The 19,357-nt window shown below is 36.2% G+C and overlaps 1 protein-coding gene across 28 annotated transcripts in view; it reads right to left on the reverse strand.

Moving 5' to 3' along the window:
• Positions 1-19,357, reverse strand: part of SUGCT (succinyl-CoA:glutarate-CoA transferase) — a 529,555-nt gene that overhangs the window by 487,950 nt on the left and 22,248 nt on the right. For all 28 annotated transcript variants that reach the window (XR_015733898.1, XR_015733900.1, XR_015733901.1 and 25 more), the window contains exons 6-7: positions 12,344-12,464; positions 2,212-2,303 (exon numbers count right to left, since the gene is read on the reverse strand). Coding sequence is in view for 21 of the 28 variants with exons in the window: in XM_034415734.2 (XP_034271625.1) it covers positions 2,212-2,303; positions 12,344-12,464 (213 nt within the window). In the remaining 7 variants the exon portion in view is untranslated. The remainder of the gene's footprint in view (positions 1-2,211; positions 2,304-12,343; positions 12,465-19,357) is intronic.

Below are 19,357 nucleotides of genomic sequence, written 5' to 3' on the forward strand. Positions count from 1 at the left end.
AGCTCCCCCCGGAGATATGGAGGATCCCGGATCTACGCACCTTCCGCCGCGCTCTTAAAACCTTTTTATTTCATCAGGCTGGTCTGGCCTAACCTTTCCCATTCTTTTTTAATGTAAATTTTAATTCGTTCTTAACCTGGGGTTTTAAATTTGTCTTGGGCTAAATTGATTTAATTTGATTTTACTTTTGTTCTTAATTTTTGTATTTTACGTGTTTTATTCTGTGCCTGTTCACCGCCCTGAGTCCTTCGGGAGTAGGACGGTATACAAATTAAATTAAATGAAAATGAAATGAAATAATCAAAAGAGCAAAACAATTTTTTTTTGAAAGTGCCAATAAACCAGGAAGACGGTTAGCATATAAATTGAAAAAGGAGAAGAAACTGATGAGCAAACTACAAGATGAGCAACAAACTTTACAGTACCAAAATAAGTCTATAAAGAAAATAATTTAGGAGTTCTCTGGGAAATTATATGATCAAGAAAAAATCTGTGGAAAAGATAAAGCAATACTTAGAGAAGGCTAAACTACCAAAAATGGCTGAAAATGTGAGAGCAATGATAAATGAAAGAATAACGATGATGGATTTAACAGATGAAATAAATAGACAAAAAAATAATAAAACACCAGGACCAGATGGATTACCTGCAGAAGTGTATAAATATTTTCAGGATATATTGAATATGTCAATGCTTGGGGTTTATAATGTATTGGAAACTAAGATGCCAAACTCGTGGATAGAAGCCACTATTATTTTAATACCGAAAGACTCAGATTTAACACAGATAAAGAATTATAGGCCTATATCTCTATTAAATTATGATTTTAAGATTATAAAATATTTGCATCAATAATAGCAGAAAGATTAAAAAGATTTTTGAAAGAATTTAGCCACCCTGACCAAAATGGATTTTTATCTAAGACAAATTAAGAACAATGTAAGAGTTATCTTAGATATGCTGGAATATTATGATATATACTCTGACAAATAAAATAGTGTTAGATGTGCAGAAAGCATTTAACAATGTAAATTGGCAATTCATGGTTCAACAGCTAGAGTGTATGGAATATGGTGAGAAGTTTATGAATATGATTAAGACTATATATTTCAAAAAATGGCAAAAGTAATAGTGAATGGGGACTCGAGAGCAAACTTTAACATAAAAAAAAGGCACAATCACATACTAGGTTCGTACTACCATATTTGGTGGACATGACCAAAGGCAAAAAAAACTGGATGAAAATACATACATGGTTAGAGAAAATGATAAAGCAACATATAGATTTAAAGCCAGAAATATTTTTGTTAGGTATATTACCAGAAAAATATAACAGAGGGGTTGTACATTTAATACTACATGTGTTGTATTTGCACAATATTTGAAAAATGAGGAAATTCCTACAGATGAAAACATAATTAGAAAAATATTAGACTGTGCGGAAATGGATAGGTTAATATTAAAGATAAAGGATAAAAAAGATACAGAATATTTTTAATATGGGATTTGTTTTACCAATGCTTAGACAATAGAGGTAGAAATTAGAACACCACTATATACAAGTAAATATTGTTACTATTAATGATATTATGTATAAGTAAATTGACCCAGACAATAAACTGCCTATTAAGCACTAATCTATGTTAAAGAAAAATGCACAAATATTTTTTTAAAAATGTCATAAAAATGAGTCCAATTCATGTTACAACAATTTTGACTTACAACCCTAATGGGCTGTACCTAAAGTACTATACCTTTATTTAGAAGTGTATTGTTTTTACTGTCTCATGTTCTTATTCACTGATAATTTTATTTTTTTTCTGTTAGAAATAGGTAGTGAATATACTGTATGCTGTCATAAATTAATTTCAAACTGGCTAACAAATATAGTTTGCTCTGTATATGGAGAAAATTCAGGAATCAAATGATTCTAGGAACAAGTTGGCAATAATTCTTATGGCTAAGAAAACATTCTTTCTTAGTATCAAAATTTTACAAATTGCTGATAATCTGAAAGCAATTCAATAATTACAACTTCTCATGTAATTGAAAGAATCTGAGGTCATTTGTACTTATATATTTACTATGTTCTTTCTGCTGATTTTTATTTTCTAACTTTATTAATTCTGCTCATTAGTACATGCTTTATGATATGTACGAGTGAAGTTTTCAATTTTAACAGGCTATTTTATTTTACTTACAGAAACATACCTCAGGCCCTGTGATATGCAAGAGTCCGGAAACAGCAGCTGCAACTGAGTCATAACCTGCTTGTTGAAATTTTGGACCAGTCTGACCATAGCCTTAAAAAATGGGGGGAGGGGGGGAGGAAATGAGAGAATGTAAACATACTAGCAGTGAACTCTTGCCTCAACTAAATAGAAGCATAATGCTACTCAATTACAAATATTCAGAACTGCAGGTAATTTATATGACTCTTCTGGGCTAGGAAGAGTCCTAGAATCATCCCACAAGATCCTCCATACAGCAATGGTCTGCAAGTAGCTTCAGGAGCTATGCTTTGAAACAGCTGGTGAGCCAACAGCTTGGTGGCAGGGCTGCAATCACTTCATCATTAGAAAAATAGCCGCTTTGGAATTTATTTCTCAAACACACAATTTGTGCCTTTCATTTCTTAATCGATTTATGAGACTATTATCTTTACTAGCTAAAAGTTTGAAGTCCTTCTTTCATCAAAGCCTGTTACTTTTTTTGAACCTCTATGCCATTTTTTAGATTTATTTATTGTTAAAGGAAAAGGAAAAAGATTACTAGAAGTGTGGAGTATTTTTTTTCTTAATTTTGATGGAGAAGTGTAAGGATAGAAAGTAATGATTTGATTTCATTATCTCTACAATGTGTAGCTCTGTGGATAGTTGAAATGCTCTGATTTTTATGAACTCTGGCAAGAAAAACAATAAATAAATAATTACATTAAATACATATATTGACCACTAGAGGGAGCTATGAAGCTGCTTAAACCTAGCTTGAGTTTATTATTAGGGAAGCCTTTGAAGTCTCTATAAAATAAAATAACTGATTTTGTAAACCAAATTGGTACTAAAGATATAGATGGTAGAGATGGTATAAAAGGCAAAAGGTGCAATTAGAGAAAAGACAAAAAGGACAACTATAAAAAGTGGAAAGAGGAGCACATAACTAAGGCAGAATATCAGCAAATAGCCCGAGCCTGCAAAGATGAAGTAAGGAAAGTTAAAGCTCAAAATGAATGAAGGCTTGCGACAAAAGTAAAATATAACAAAACAAAACAAAACGCTTTTTTCAACATGTTAAAAACAATAAAAAAGTCAGGGAAACAACTGGTCCATTAGTGGGATAAAGTGACAAAAAGGGAATAACCAGAACTGCTTTACTCGGTTTTTGCATCCATCTGTACACAAAAGGAAAAAACAGTCCAACCTATCAAAAACAGTACAATAAAAAATAGATTAGGAATACAAGTTAAAATAGGGAAGAGAATGGTAAGTGAGCACCTGCCCATCTTAGACAAGTACTAATCATCAGGACCAGATGGATTACACCTCAAGGTTCTGCCACAACTGGCAGACGTAATCTCAGAACCACTGAACCAGTGAGATTCAACTGGTTCGCACCACTTCAGCCGAACCAGTTGTTAATTTGCTGGCTGGCCCCGCCCCTCACTCCTTACCTCGCCCCGCCCACCTTGACCGATGCCTACAGTCATGCCTGTGGCATAGCTGCTGCTGCTCTCTGGTTCCCTTACTTGCCTTGATCACGGCCCCCACAGCCCAGCTGATCTCTGCCTAGTGAGTCTTCCTCCCTTAGCTGCCTCCCACACAGCACAGCCCACTTGCCTGCCTTGCCGCAGCCTACCTGATCTCTGCATGGGCACCTGGGAGTGTGGCTGACACTTGGCTTCCAACGCCAGAGAGGACAGGCAAGGGAAGTGGCCGGGCTGCTGCTGCCTTTCATTGGGGCGCGTGGAGCAAGATGGAGCTCCTGTTGCCACCTCTTCTCCTCCCCCCCGCACCAGGCATGGCAGGGCTTCCTGCCCCTCACTTTCATTGTAATTTGGGAGTGTGGCAGTTGGAGAAAGGTGGAGTGGGGGAGGAAGGGTATTCCAGACTCCCAGGCCTACTGGCTTCTTCTCGGCAGCTCTTGCTCTGCCTTTTGGTATCAGCTGTCAAAGACGAGGTTTTTGTGGGCAGAAGAGTTTACCTTCCCCCGAACATTTTTTTGCCTACCTGATTTCCAGCTTCATTGTATTTCTCGCATTTCTCACCATCGTGTGCAGGGAAACAAAACTTTGTGGGACTAAAAATAAAGTGGAATCAATCAATTTCAACTTCTCACGAAACAAAAAAATCTCACGAAGTTGGAATCGATTGAATTTTTTTTTTAGCCCCACAAACCAATGTTTTCCTGCACACAATAGAAAAAAATACAACAGACCTGGAAATCAGGTAAGCAAAGCAATGCTTGGCTAAAGCAAGGGCATCTGGCTGGTAGTGGGTGGAACAAGCAGTGGAATCGCAGTGAAAAAAAACCGAAGCCATGCTTTATAGCCAGGACCACCCCCACCCCCCACTAAACAAACAGCAGCTGTGATGGCTCTGTTGCGCCACACCTCCTCCTGCCGGGAAGATCCTGGAGCACTGGGACATTACCAGAGGACTGGAAAAGAGCTGATGTAGTTCTCATCTTCAAAAAAAATGGAAGAGAATAGATCCAGGAAACTACAGACCTATCAGCCTGACCTGAATACCTGGGAAAATTTTGGAAAAGATAATAAAATAATGAATTTAGTGAACACGTAGAGGTCATAATCAAAAAGCCAACATGAGTTTGTCAAAAAAGATCATGCCAGACAAATCTTATTGCATTCTTTGACAAAGTGACAAAATTAGTGAACCAGAGAAATGCTGTTAATATAATTTACTTGGACTTCAGTAAGGCATTTGATAAAGTAGACTACAACCTACTACTAGATAAAGTAGAAAAATGTGGGTTAGACAGCATCACCACCAGATGGATACATAAATGGCTGACCAACCACAATGATCAACGTGTGGTCCTCAATGGAACTGCATCTACATGGAGGGATGTATGCAGTGGGGCACCCCAAGGCTCTGTTTTAAGCCCAGTACTCTTCAATATCTTCATCAATGATTTGGACGAGCAGATAGATGGCTAAGTCATCAAATCTGCAGGCAACACCAAACTGGCAGGAATAGCCAACACTCCAGAAGATGGGTTTAAGATCTTGACAGACTTGAACATTGGGCACTATCTAGCAAAATGAAATTAAATGGTGAAAAAAGTAAGGTTCTACATTTAGGCAAGAAAAACAAAATGCACAGGTACAGTAGGTGGTACCTCGCTCAATAGTAGTAACTGCAAGAGGGATCTTGGAGTCTCAGTGGACAATCATTTAAATATGAGCCAGCAGTAGGCTGCAGCTGCCAAAAAAGCCAATACAGTTCTAGGCTGCATTAACAGAGGGACAGAATCAAGATCATGTGAAATATTAAATACCACTTCATAATGACTTGGCAAGGCCACACTTGGAATACTGCATCCAGTTTTGGTTGCCACGATGTAAAGATGTTGAGACTCTAGAAAGAGTGCAAAGAAGAGCAACAAAGATGATTAGGGGACTGGAGGCTAAAACATATAAAGAATGGTTGCTTGAATTGAGTATGTCTAGTTTAATGAAAAGAAGGACTAGTTGTAACATGATAGCAGTGTTCCAATATCTCAGGGAATGCCACAAAGAAGAAGGAGTCAAGCTATTCTCCAAAGCACCTGAGGGCAAAGCAAGAAGCAACGGATGAAAACTAATCAAGGAGAGAAGCAACCTAAAACTAAAAAGAAATTTCCTGACAATTAGAATGGTTAATCAGTGGAACAACTTGCCTGCAGAAGTTGTAAATGCTCCAACACTGGAAGTTTTTAAGAAGAGATTGGACAACCATTTGTTTGAAATGGTTTAGGGTTTCCTGTCTAAACAGGGAGGTGGACTAGAAGATCTCCAAGGTCCCCAACTCTGTTATTCTAATTATTTATTCTAATTATTTATTCTAATTATGTGTAGAAAATTATCAACCCACTCAGACAACTTTACAAATATCTGGCAAACAACTCAATGGCAAATTTGCAATAAAAACTGACACCAACTTCTATTATGAAGGTAGTTTGAATATAACCCTCTTAGTACAACTGAAACAAGAGTTTCAAGTAAATTCACAACTCTTAAGATGTCAAGTTTGGGACTTTTTCTTCATGACACTAACAAGGCTGAAAATTCTTTGAGAAAAAGAGATCTGATTGGTATCTCAGAAAAGGTTTTATTCTACATGGAAGAACTCCAAGTTAATCTATAATTTTTAATAAAACAACTTTAGGACATTTTTTCATGGATATTGACAAGCTTGAGAATTTCTTAAGGAAAAGGGAAAGACATTCCTGAGAACAAAAAGATTTTATGTCGATAAGATAGACGGGGTGCCTTAATTTTAATGAACTAATCAGAGTTACAAGTTTGATCTATGTATTCAAAGAAAGCCTTAATATAGTTTTATGTTTATAAAATGGGTTTGTAAACGTTTGTTTCCAGTTTTTTTATCTAATGATACATTAATTCCCAAAGTTTGTAAAATATTATTGAAATCCAATTTGAAAATATGGTTATGACTTTTAAAGGGAAGAAAAAGATTTTATTCCATAAGTATAAATTGGAGAGAGAGATTTAGATTTAATAAGCTAATTGTAGTTAGTTGGATTTTTAATTGTGTGATATATATAACTAAAAGAAAGTTTTAATATAGTTTTGGGTTTTAGGTTTTGGATTTGTAAAGTGGGTTGGAAAATGAAAGGGTTTTTTTTTTTCTTTATACATAATACTTGACTAATTTTTAAAGTTTGTAAAGTATTATTGAAAGTAAATTTTAGAGTATATATGTTAAGAGGAAGTTAAAAAAATATGTATTAGGACTTATTTATTTTAGAAATGTTTTTAAAGAAAATGTTAACATTTTAAAATTTTAAAAAAGTGTTTTTCCTCTTTGGGGTTAAAAAAATTGAAAATTTTTTTTAATACAAATTATGATAATCTATAAAGATCAATGAGTAAACAGAAATACATATTATTTCCCACAGAAAGGAAAAGTAGAGATTGTTAAATCAATTCCTTTATCCAAAGAGAATATATTTAATTTTTTACTATTTGGAAATTGCTTCTGGACTTTGTGCTTGTGATAGAAAAAAATGAAACTTTTGTTTTTGATATCTTAATAAGATCATGGGGAAATTTATATGGCAAAGGAAAAAAGTAAGAATAAGTTTAAGAATGTTGCAAGAAACGAGACTACGAGGGGGATTTGGTTTACCAAATTGGGAATTATATTATCAAGCAGCAGCATTGACACGGTTGAAAGAATGGATTGAATTAAGAAATACAAGGTTGTTAACACTGGAAGGGCATGATTTATAACTGGGATGGCATGCCTTTTTATGGCATGGTAGAAGCAAGACACATACATACTTTCATAGATATTATATAAGAAATGCATCGTTACTGGTATGGGAGAAGGTTAGAGATAATTTTTATGTGAAAATATCAACATGGTTATCAATAACAGAAGCTTTAATACACCCAAATGTCTTTAATTTTGGAAATATTGTTAGATATAATGAGTTATTAATGGATAAGGGGGAACTGAAAGAGTAATGAGAATTGGAACAACAGGGAATTGAGAAAGATTGGTTCATGTATATGCAAATAAGATCAAGATATGAAAAAGATACTAAATTATATGGTTTTTATATGGAAAAGACTGAACTAAATAAGATACTCATGGGAACAGAGGAAAACGTAATAAAAAAAATTATAACTTTTTGCTATATATTGAATGAGAGGAAGAGCAACTAAAAGAAACAATGATAGCCTGGGGTAGAAATTTTGGTTATCCAATTGAGTTTAAAAAATGGCAACAACTATGGGAAAGGAACTATAAATTAACAATGTCCACAGCATATAAGGAAAATCAATATAAAATGTTTTATAGATGGCATATGCCACCAGAGAAGTTAGCAAAAATGTTTAAAGATAAATCGGCTACCTGCTGGAAATGTCATCAAACACCAGGATCTTATTACCATATGTGGTGGACTTGTCCTGAAGCAAAAAAATACTGGTACAAGATTAAAATCTGGCTGGAAGAAATGATACAGCAATGTATTGAATTTAAATCAGAGTTGTTCCTACTGGGTATCTTTCCAGAGAAAATTAGTAAGGAAAATGTATATTTGATCATATATGTAATAACAGTTGCAAGAATTGTGTATGTTCAAAATTGGAAATCAGAGAAAATACCTATGGAAGAAGAAGTAATAAAAAAAATTTAGATTGTACAGAAATGAATAAATTAACTCTGATGATTAAAGATAAGGAAGAATCAGAATATTTTAAAACATGGAATTATTTTTATAGTTGGTTGGAAAAGAGGTATAAATGACTAATACCATAATTATGTATAAATGATGATTACAATATTGTTTTAGCAATGAAATTTTAGAATGGTTTGGATGAAGATGAAGATAGAAGAAACTTATGGAAGATGGAGAAGAAGCCTAGAAAATAACACCAAGATATCACAGGGAAGGAAGGATTGAGGTATTAAATGTTTGTTTGTCTTAAAAAAAAATACTAAAAAACAAACAAACCTGGAAGCACTTTGATGTTCCTGACATGACTGTAATAGTAGTAATACATCTGGCAGAAGGTCAACTATCTGAAATTGTGGCCAAGTCACTGATAAAAAGTGCTACCAAGCCATCTACAATTGTTATTGTTTATATTTTACGACCCTTACGGAAAAATAGTATAAAGCTGAAGGGATGTGGTCTGCATAACATTTTAGTATTTATTCAATAAAATCTTTTTTTGGCATTTTACTCTGATCTGAGCCTCTTCCCTCTGAATCCTATTGATTCCCAATTGGCCACTGATATTCACACAGAAGGCTGAAAAAATAGGATGGGGACCGTTACATAGCATCAGGTTGTCCACTTCTCTTCTGGTGAAATGAAGTATCTTTCATTTTCATCTCCATTCTTTCCTTTACCAATTAAGTGCCCAAATCACAAATACCTTTTCAGCTCAAATATTCGACCCTGACTTTTTAAACTATCCCTGTAAACTTATGTTTTTCTTACTTCATAGTCTCATTTTGGTACAGAATCCACTTTCCTCTTCTTTCTTTCCCATTCCATTTGCTTTTCATCATTTAGTTTGAAAATCTCTTTTCATCACAATAAACTATTATTAGCTCTCTTGGGCATTCAATTAATATAGATACTTAACAAAGAACTCCTTGTTTCAGCTTCCTTTACATTCAGGTATCGATTGTGCTGTAAAAAAAATTCCTAACTTCATAAATACAGCATCAGAACAGCTCCCTCTTCTGACAGTTGGACACTGCTGAAAAGCTCTTTGGGAAGCTTTGCACACCAAAGAGAAAAATTTTAGTATAAAAATCTAGGCAAGCTCAGTATAAATTCATAATAAGCACAATCTGTTACCTCCTTCACTTTCCACAATGATCCTTTAATCATCCATGGTTAGCTGTTGCTCCCTGAACCTTGGGCATTGGCATTCTCACACAATGCAGTAGCTAGTGCAATGTCACCAAAAGTAAATTGTAAAATAAACTTTTTGAAAAAAGACAAATGTATTTGCTATTCCATATACAGATAGTCCTTGACTTACAACAGTTCATTGAATGACCATTCAAAGTTACAAAGGCAAAAGAGACATGACCAGTTTTCACATATGCAGCATCCTCATGGTCATGTGATTTACATTCGGATACTTGACAACTGGTTCATATTTATGACGGTTGGAATGTCCTAGGGTCATGTGATCATCTTTTGTGACCTTCTGGCAAGCAAAGTCAATGGGAAAGCCAGATTCATTTAACAACAGTGTTACTAATTTAACAACTGCAGTGATTTACTTAACAAATGTGGCAAGAAAAGCCATAAAATGGAGCAAAACTCACTTAACAAATTTCTCATTTAGTAACAAATTTTGGGCTCAACTGTGGTCAAATGTCACCTGTATTATAGAAATAAGATAAGCCATCTGAGAGAAGGCTATACTTTGTTAGAATCAAAGTATTTCAGGTCTATAAAGAAAAGAATTGAAAATATACAGAATCAATAAATATAACTGAATGATATGGAAAATTTTCATGAACTTCAAAAGCAGCTCAAAATTGCCAAGCAGGCCCTATAGAGCTTCTTGCACTTATGCAATGAATCCAGTCACTGAAATAAAAAAAATCCTTCAGGCTGGCATAAGGTCCTGGAATAAACAATCTTTGAGACATCTAAACAGCAGCTAGGTTAGATTTTTTTGTATCCAACATGTATATCACAGAATTGCACAAATTGTGCAATTAGTAATTGTAGCTGAAATTATTAATACATATTTTGTATATATGGAGAGGAAAGCAGACAGACTACATTACATAATTTCATACTGATGATGATACATGATGATGATACATTTGTTTTAAGACAAAAAAAAAGTATTTTCATATATAAACTAGCTGAATACCCATACTCCGCTACGAAACTCTATGATCCGGCTTGATAAATCGACACTTACAGCTTGAAAATTAATGAGTAGTTACGATGAGCCTCTCCTCTTCCCTTCTCTCCCTTGGCCTTGCCCCACAGAAGCCTATCCTATCCTATCATCCTTCTCTCCCTCAGGCTTGCCCCACAGAAGCCTCCCCTATCCTATCCTCTTCTCTCCTCCAGGCTTGCCGCACAGAGGCCTCTCCTCTCCTCTCCTCTCCTCTCCTCTCCTCTCCTATCCCTTCTCTCCCTCAGCCTTGCCCCACAGAAGCCTCCCCTATCCTATCCCCCTTCTCTCCCTCAGGCTTGCCTCATAGAAGCCTCCCCATCCTATCCCCTGCCTCCCCTTCTCTCCCTCAGACTTGCTTCATAGAAGCCTCCCCTATCCTATCCCCTGCTTGCTGCTGTGAAAGTAAAACTGAAACTCCTTTCCTCTGCTTGGTGTTTTGCATTTGGAACAGATTTCTTTTCAGATGGGGAGGGAAAGTAAAACTCCTTAGCATCAGAGGGCTGTTTTGAAAGTGAAACAGTATTTGCTGTATGAGCAAGGAGACAGGAAGGAGCCTGGCCCTGGCTTAGCTCAACCATTCTGTAGTAAAGCTGCTTGTTGCTGTGAAAGTAAAACTGAAACTTGAACTCCTCTCTTCTGCTTGTGTTTTGCATTTGGAACAGATTTCTTTTCAGGTGGGAAGGGGGAGTAGAACTCCATAGCATCAGAGCATGTTAATAATAATATAGGAAATACTAATGCTCTGATGGTCATTTTGAAAAATCCTTTCTTAGTGAGCACCTAGGAACCTAACACATAAGAATCAAAGTTAGTGGTGGCAAGTAAAAGCAGTGAACAATATCCCAGCTTTGTTCAGTCATTGCAAGGTTTTGATGTCATAATGTTATCTGGTGATCAACAAAGTTGAGATTTCTAATAGGCCACCAAGCCCAAAAAGTATAGAATCACCACACAGTAAAACTTACAGATGAATTTAATTAAGCTCCTTGTGGATTGCCCAGGATCAGCAGAAATATATTGATTTACAAACTAAGTATATACAAATACTTAAGCATTTGGGCCAAAGGAGAAAAAGTGCCAATCAAAATTGTTCATGAATTGGTATTCAAACAATTTAAAATTATTTTTCTTTCTTCATAAATAAATAAATTTCTTTGCAATATGTGCATTATTTCTTTGGAATTTTAAAAATAACAAGAGAATATTCATTTAAATGAAAAATGTTAAGGAGACAATGGTTCAAGTTACACAACGTGAAATATCACATGGAGGCCATTAGTCACCCATATAATGGCTTAGGATGAATGCTGTCAAGTTACAAGCCAAACTGAGGCTGTGAGCTCTCTTGAGACACTTATATGAGCAATCTAATTTGTATGAACAAGGGTTCTCCCATTATAATATCAGTCCTACAGAAAGTCTTTAATATTCCCATGAAGCAAGATGCTAAAGATCTAAAAATATCATATTATAACAATATGAACAATTTGTTATAATACGAATTTGGTCTAAAATCACACTTTAAAAATAGTTTATAGTTTAAAACTTATTTATATTTCCCTGTTCTTTCCTGCATTTGACATTCTGCGAATAAGAAATGGAATATCATCTCACTTTTCATAACAAGAATGAAAAATAAAAACAGGATATAAAATACCAAAGAAAATAAAGCTAAGACAGAATACTGTACCACTGAAGTCAAAATACCTGTTATTGAGCAGTAAATAATATGAGGAGCAACTTTGTTGATCTCATCATAACCCAGACCCATTCCAGCCAGTTTTCCAGGGATATAGTTTTCCACAAGAACATCACAGACAGCTGCTAGCTAAAATTTAAAGTGGAAATGAATCAGCATTCAGCAACAACAAAAAACCATAAATATAATTTAAAATCACTGTAAACATGACAATTTTCGCATATCTGTGTTCTATAGGGTCCAGTTATATAGCAGATATGGCAAGTGCTTTAGAGATGAATTTTCTAATAAAGTCTTCAAATTGGTCATTGGTTATTCATTATTCAGACTGAAATGATAGCATAACTGTTTTTCAGCAATAGAAAATGGACCTGAATTAACCACAGAATGATTTAGATAGATCAGAAAGAACCTTGATTTCAACATTAGCAAAAGTTAAAAATCTCTCTTTGAGAATTGATTTATTTATGATTTATTAAATTATTTAATTATTATTATTAATATTTGTTATTCTAAAACATTTTCCCATGTCTTTGTCAAAAGTATTCCCAAAGGATCTTTCATGCAATTGATTTTAAAACATAATTTCCTGTCCACAAATTAAGTAACAAAAGGAAAAAAGTGACAAAGATAACATGAGCCTGAAAGGGGAGGGGAGGAGAAGGGAGGGGAGGGGAGTGGAGAAGAAATAAAATACAGCAACCAATTCTTAAAGTAAAAGTTCTGAAACTGAAACTCAAGAATAAGAAGAACGTAACAAAGCTGCCTGTTTTGCTCATTCAAAATATTTCCTTACTTCTAATAATCACATTTAATCTATGATTATGGAACCAAGGCATACACATTTTCTAATCCATAGATCAAGTACGCAGCAGCTTAGAGAACATTCTCTAAGCTGAACATTTCATGATGCCTGAAAAAAGTCTCCACTGATATCACTGAAGCTGCAAGGCATTTTCAAGAACAATTGCTATTACGAAAGGGAGGAGAGGTATAATCCTTTATTCCACAATGTTGCAGAAAAATATTACACTTCTGTGAGTAAAGACACATACCAACTAAAACCAGTCAATTAACATAAACTTAATCTGCTTCACAGTATTATTTTGGTCTGCATATGGAAGAATAGGGGAGAGGGGAAAAATGAATAACGTGTGTTATGAGTAATGGGGAAATGTGTTGGAGATTGCTTCTCAAAATGAATACATTTTACTCCCTATTGGTTGTGGCCAGATTCACCAAGGAGTTAATATCTTTCCATCAAGCCAATCTATTATTGGGCCAAAAAAAGTAACTGCTCTTCTTTTCAATTTCAACTTTAGTTGTGGTTTCTGTTCAGCCAGTAATAAAAAATAATTTTAGTTTCATGACAAAAATATTTCCCTAAAATGACAATGTTGAAGGAGATGTTTATGCACCATAGACAAATTTCTTGTGTATCCAATCATACTTGGCCAATAAAGAATTCTAATTCTAAAGAATGTAATGGAAAGAAATGTTCAATGATTTCAAAAAGTACCCTTTATTATCATCACATCATTTTTTAAAGAACCTACACCTACAATTATAATATTCTTTTTTTATTGGTAGACTTAACCAACCGTATTTTTCACACTATAAGATGCACTTTCCCCCCCCCCCAAAAAGTAGTGGAAATGCCTGTGCGTCTTATAGAGGGAATATTGTGGCGACAGGAGGGGGGTTGGTGTCACTGCGGCTGCCTGTCATCACTGCTGTCATTTGCCACCACCACCGAATGCTGTTGACCGGTGGTGGGCACAACAGAGCAGAGCCCTAATGAGCCACATGCTGGGGCTGCGATAACGTGCTGAAGCTGACCAGCCTGTTTGCTGTTTGCTGCAAGGACGTTAGCCAGATAAATACCAGATGGATTCTGGGAAGCAAAGGCAGATTTTTTCCCCCCTTGTTTTCCTTCTCTAAAGCTAATGTGCATCTTATAGTGCGAAAAATATGGCATATAGACATTATTGTGAATTTTGGAGTTAGTTGGGTAGCCACTCAGGATGTACTAAAGGCATATTTTTTATTTTTCCTTTAATGTCTGAACAGCAGCATTAATGATTGACAAAGTTTTGGATGGGCACAATCTATTTAATGCTAAACTGCTTTCCATAACTACTTCCCACCCAGACCTTTATACAACAATCAGTTAAAAAGTACTGTATTTTCTCACTGTTATAGCCAGACAAAAATCCATGAAGTTTTAATTTCCTCATTATACATAAACCTTTTTTTTTACAAATAGTTTCTTCATTTTTACATTACTTTATTGCACTCATTTACACTAATATGGAGAAGACTCCTGTGAGTCCCTTGGACTGCAAGGCGATCAAACCGGTCAGTCCTAGAGGAGATCAACCCTGACTGCTACTTTGGCCACCTAATAAGACGGACGGATTTACTGGAGAAGAGCATAATGCTGGGAAAGATTGTGTAAGGATCAGCTTCTCCCCCCCTTCCAAGAAAGTATGAACTCTTGAGAACTTTGTATTTCAAAAGGAGCCTTTTATTGAAAGGGATGAAAGCAAGTCAAAACTCAAAGCAGGCTCTGGGGTCCCTCAGGGCATGCAGTTCAAGATAAAGAAAATTAGGAACCCCTTCCCCACCGTCCAATGTGGATTCTGACCAATCCGCCAGTGTGAAGATGAATTGTAGCAGCCTCTCTGAGAAACAGATAGGAAGAGCTTCTCAGGGTCGGCTTGCAAACCACTCATTCCCCCCTCCCCTTTCATTTCCCAAGGTGTGAGAATTCTCCAGGCATTCCTGGCACAAGGCAACAGTTATAAATCAGGTTAAAGTTTATAGAAAGAGGACCAGGCAGGAAATAGGATACTTAGGACACATAGGAAAAAGAACTAAATGTGACAACTAAAAATCCCCCCCCCCCCAATTCCACAAAGAATGGCAGATACACAGATCTGACAGACTGAGGGCAAAAGAAGAATGGGACAACAGAGAATGACTGGATGGAGTCACTGAAGCAGTCGGCACGAGCTTAAATGGACTCCAGAAGATGGAAAAGGACAGGAAGGCCTGGAGGAACATTGTCCATGGGGTCGCGATGGGTCGGACATGACTTCGCAACTAAAAACAAGCAGCATTTATTCAAATAACATACACAGACATGCATAAGATTATCTGCAATTTAAAAGACAATAACCATATTCCCTCAATTAGTCTATTAAATTGAGATTTCCCAGTTAATTTCAAAATCTTCCCACCAGCATCACTTCAGCAAAGCATCCACTTGTTAATTGTAAGTTTCCTGAGGCTGACCATACTTTAAAAAGATTCTGAAAAATGTATCAGATTCAGGCAAGTACAGGGTCTCTGTCCTGTTCATTAAAGCAGCCCACTTCTTTTCTAGATTCTACAGCTCATTAAAGCAAATGTCATCTTTATATAACAGAATAAAAACAACATTCATAGATTCTGAAAGAAAAACCTATACACAATTCATTAGAATTAATTCCAGCATCAATAGAGGAAAGTACAGGTAATTTCCCCCGGTACAAACCTTTATTTCGCGAATTTTATTCAGAAAGGGTACTTATGTTAGAAATTCAAAACTGAGATCAAAACAGACCTCTGTAGCCTTGTGATTTGGATTTAGTCACTGCTGCAACGGCTTTTCTGTGCCATTTGGGGTTACGAATCCGTTTTTTGTTTGTTTTTTGTCCCTGGCCAAACAAGATCAGGTGATTTTTGCAGTTGGCCCAGCGCCGAGTTTGTTTTTGGAGTTTTCTCGTGCTGTGTGGGCTTCAGGATAGTGCTATAATTGAGTGCTAGAATTGCTTCTGTATTTTAAAATATTGTTTTTTGTTATTCTGTAATACAGTACTGTTTGTAAGCACTTTCAGAACTGCTCTCCTTTTTAAGTACTATACTTTGCAAACTATTGTGTTTGTAAGTACAGTACTTTGCAAAGAAAAAGTTTGTTTGCATTTGCCTTGAAACTGCTTGTAGAAATGCTAGCCAGCATCTACACAAAGCATTCTATAATGCTGTGTTTCCTTGCTTTTATTCTGGAGATTAGTGTATATTACTGCAGTTTGTAGTCTTTAAATTTAAATTGCCTCCAGAAGTTAGGGGTACCCCATCACTGGAAGCTTTTAAGAAGAGACTGGATAGGCATTTATCAGAAATACTCTCTTGTGAAAGCAGTGGGTTAGACTAGATGACCTCAATGTTCCTTCCATCTCTCTTACTGTTGCAAGCTGAGAGTTCTGTAAATCCCACCCCCATCTCCCTTTGGGTGCCTGTCTGGAGATTCTTAAGTTAATTAGTGGCAAGTGTTTTTTTTTAAAGCAACGGCAGTCGGAAAGTTCTGTAAATTATCACCCCATCCCCCTCAGCTGTCTGAAGAGGCTTGATCTGACTAGCAGCAAACTGTTATGTTTTTTTTTAAGCAACTGAAAACAGAGAGCACTGCAAGTCTGCTTGGATGCAATTTGGTTCCTCAGCCAGAAACAGCTGATGGGCAGCTGGCAGGAAAGCCTCTCAGTTCAGTTACTGATGGCAGCGATCAATTAATGAATCAGAGGAAATAGTAAGTCAGAGCTTTCTTCATTTAACAAGTCATTTGATTCAATTAATGAATTTGATTTTAAAAATTCATGAAATTGAGTCCGATTCATTTAATGACTTTTTTGACTTACGAACCTAATAGCCAGACTTGAGTACAACCTGTAATCCTGCGTAAATTTCAGTTATTGTGCTTGGATACAAAATTAAAGCAGCAGCTTCAGTTGTACTTCCTCCAAAAGCAGCCCTAGTGATAGGCTAATGAATCCAAGGCAAGTATACTAGAAATGAGTGCCATATTTCCAAGAAAACATATGTAGAATTCATGGAATTCTGGAAATAAATATGTACAGTCCTAAAATAAATACAGTACATTTCAGTATCAATAATTCAGAGTCTGGGGTGACTTCCGCTCTTTTCTTGAGCGCCAGCCCCGCAATCTCGTAAAGCCGTTAGAACAGCGCAAATCAGCTGTCTAGCGGCTTGAAAACTTTCTCCCCGGGAAAAGGGGAGGAAGAGAGCAGACGGGTGTAGGTGGAGCTCCCCAAGGAGCCCCAGGAACAATTTTGGGGCTCGAAGGGTGAGAGCTCCCTGGAAGCCTGACAGAGCTCTGGATCCGGGACGTTTCTGCTTCAAGCAGAAGAAGATGCCGCAACGCCGCAACCATCCCTGCAAACAACGCTTGAATAAACATCATTCGGAAGCAGGCTGAGCAAACTCAGGAGAGATTAGATCTGCAAGTACTGAACTTTAACTCCAAATGAGTATTACTTCCTTCTGACTTATTAAGGGGAGAAAGTGAAACCAAGATGGCGATTGAGCTTTAATAGGGCATGAAAGCAAAAGATAAGAAGGAAAGTTTCTTTTAGAGTTGGCAGCCCCTGTTCAAAATCAGAGGTTTGTGTTTAAAAAAAAAAAGGAGAAGATCAAAGATTACAGCAGTGATTTTTTTTTAAAAAAAGGATTGATATTATTTAAAGACTGATTTCTGGATTTGGTGGATTTATTGTTCTGGCAGCTGATTAAATTTAAATTGGAAACTAAAAATGGCTTCAAAACAAATTAAGGCTATTGTCCCCAAAAGTGCTGGGACTTTGCCAGCTCAAACGTCCAGATTGCAATATCTCTCTGTTCCAACGGAACCAACAATATTAACATTTGAAATGTTGCAGGAAGCCCTCAAAACACAAGCCTCTGTTACAGAAAAAAAATTGCTTCAATGTTTCAGGAGCAAACTCGAGAAGTTGCTGAAGAGATAGCTCAGGTCAAAGAGACTATACAAAAATGAAACCAAGAAATTAGAGAAGATATTATTATGGCAGTACAAGGATTGGCAGGACACATTGAAGCAATAGATGAAAAAGTGGAAGAAATTAAGCAGTCTAATGAGAACTTGGAAAATAAAATGGGGGAGGTCCAGGACAAGATGGAAAGAGCAGAGGCGGATGTGATAATGATACAATATAGAGACATGGAATTTGCGCTGAGAATAAGAGGCCTCAAGGAAAATAAACAAGAGAATTTGAGAGAGATCTTTTCAGAAGCATTTGCACAGATAATGGAAGATCAAAAAGCAAATTTTGAATGGCAAATTGACAAAATTTATCGTGTTAATTCATGGGTGGCCAGACAGAAACATCTACCAAGAGACATTGTAGTTTATTTTACAACAAGGAGACTACGCAATGAAATCCTACAAGTTACTTTTAAAAATAAACTTCAAGTGCAGAGGCAGGAGGTTTTAACACTGAAAGAAATTCCCCCCAAAATGTTGAGAGCCAGAAAGGATTATGCCTTTCTGGTGGAAGAACTGAGATACCATTAGATACAGTATAGATGGGAAGTTCCAGCTGGTCTAGTGGTGAATTATTCAGGAGAAAGATACCATCTCAATTCAGTGTGGAAGGCAAGAGATTTCTATACCAATGTATTAAAGGCTGGATGCCCTCGGCCCCAGGAAGCTAGAAGGAAGATGAAAATAGAGGGGGCAAGAAAAGGGGGAGAAAGAAGAATTGTTGGCACAGGCCCAAAAGGGTGATTTGATTATTCAAGAAGAATTAATACAATTTTCGACTACTGTTCAAGCTTTGGAGATAGAAGAACCTAAGGATCAAAGACCCGAACAGCAGCCAAGCGTCAAGAAGAATTAAGAGTGCAGCACCTTCAAATGATTCAAGGTACTACAAAAACAGAAGCAGTGGGAGGAGCAAGACCAAAAAGTAAAATGCATGGAGATTTCCAGCAGATGCTCCAAGTGCTTCAGGGGGCCAAGAATAGCAACTAGATTTTTGACCTGGAATGTCAATGGCCTAAATTCACCACAAAAGAGGAGAAAAATATTTCATTATTTGAAACAGTTTAAAAATGATGTAATTTGTTTACAAGAGACTCACATTAGAAGTAAAGATCAAAAATACTTAATAAATGCAAGGTTAGGTATACATTTTGTTGCATCTGCTCCTGAGAAGAAGAATGGT

This window comes from Pantherophis guttatus, chromosome 4 (genome assembly GCF_059756535.1).
Source record: "Pantherophis guttatus breed Tessera chromosome 4, ASM5975653v1, whole genome shotgun sequence".
NCBI lineage: Eukaryota > Metazoa > Chordata > Lepidosauria > Squamata > Colubridae > Pantherophis > Pantherophis guttatus.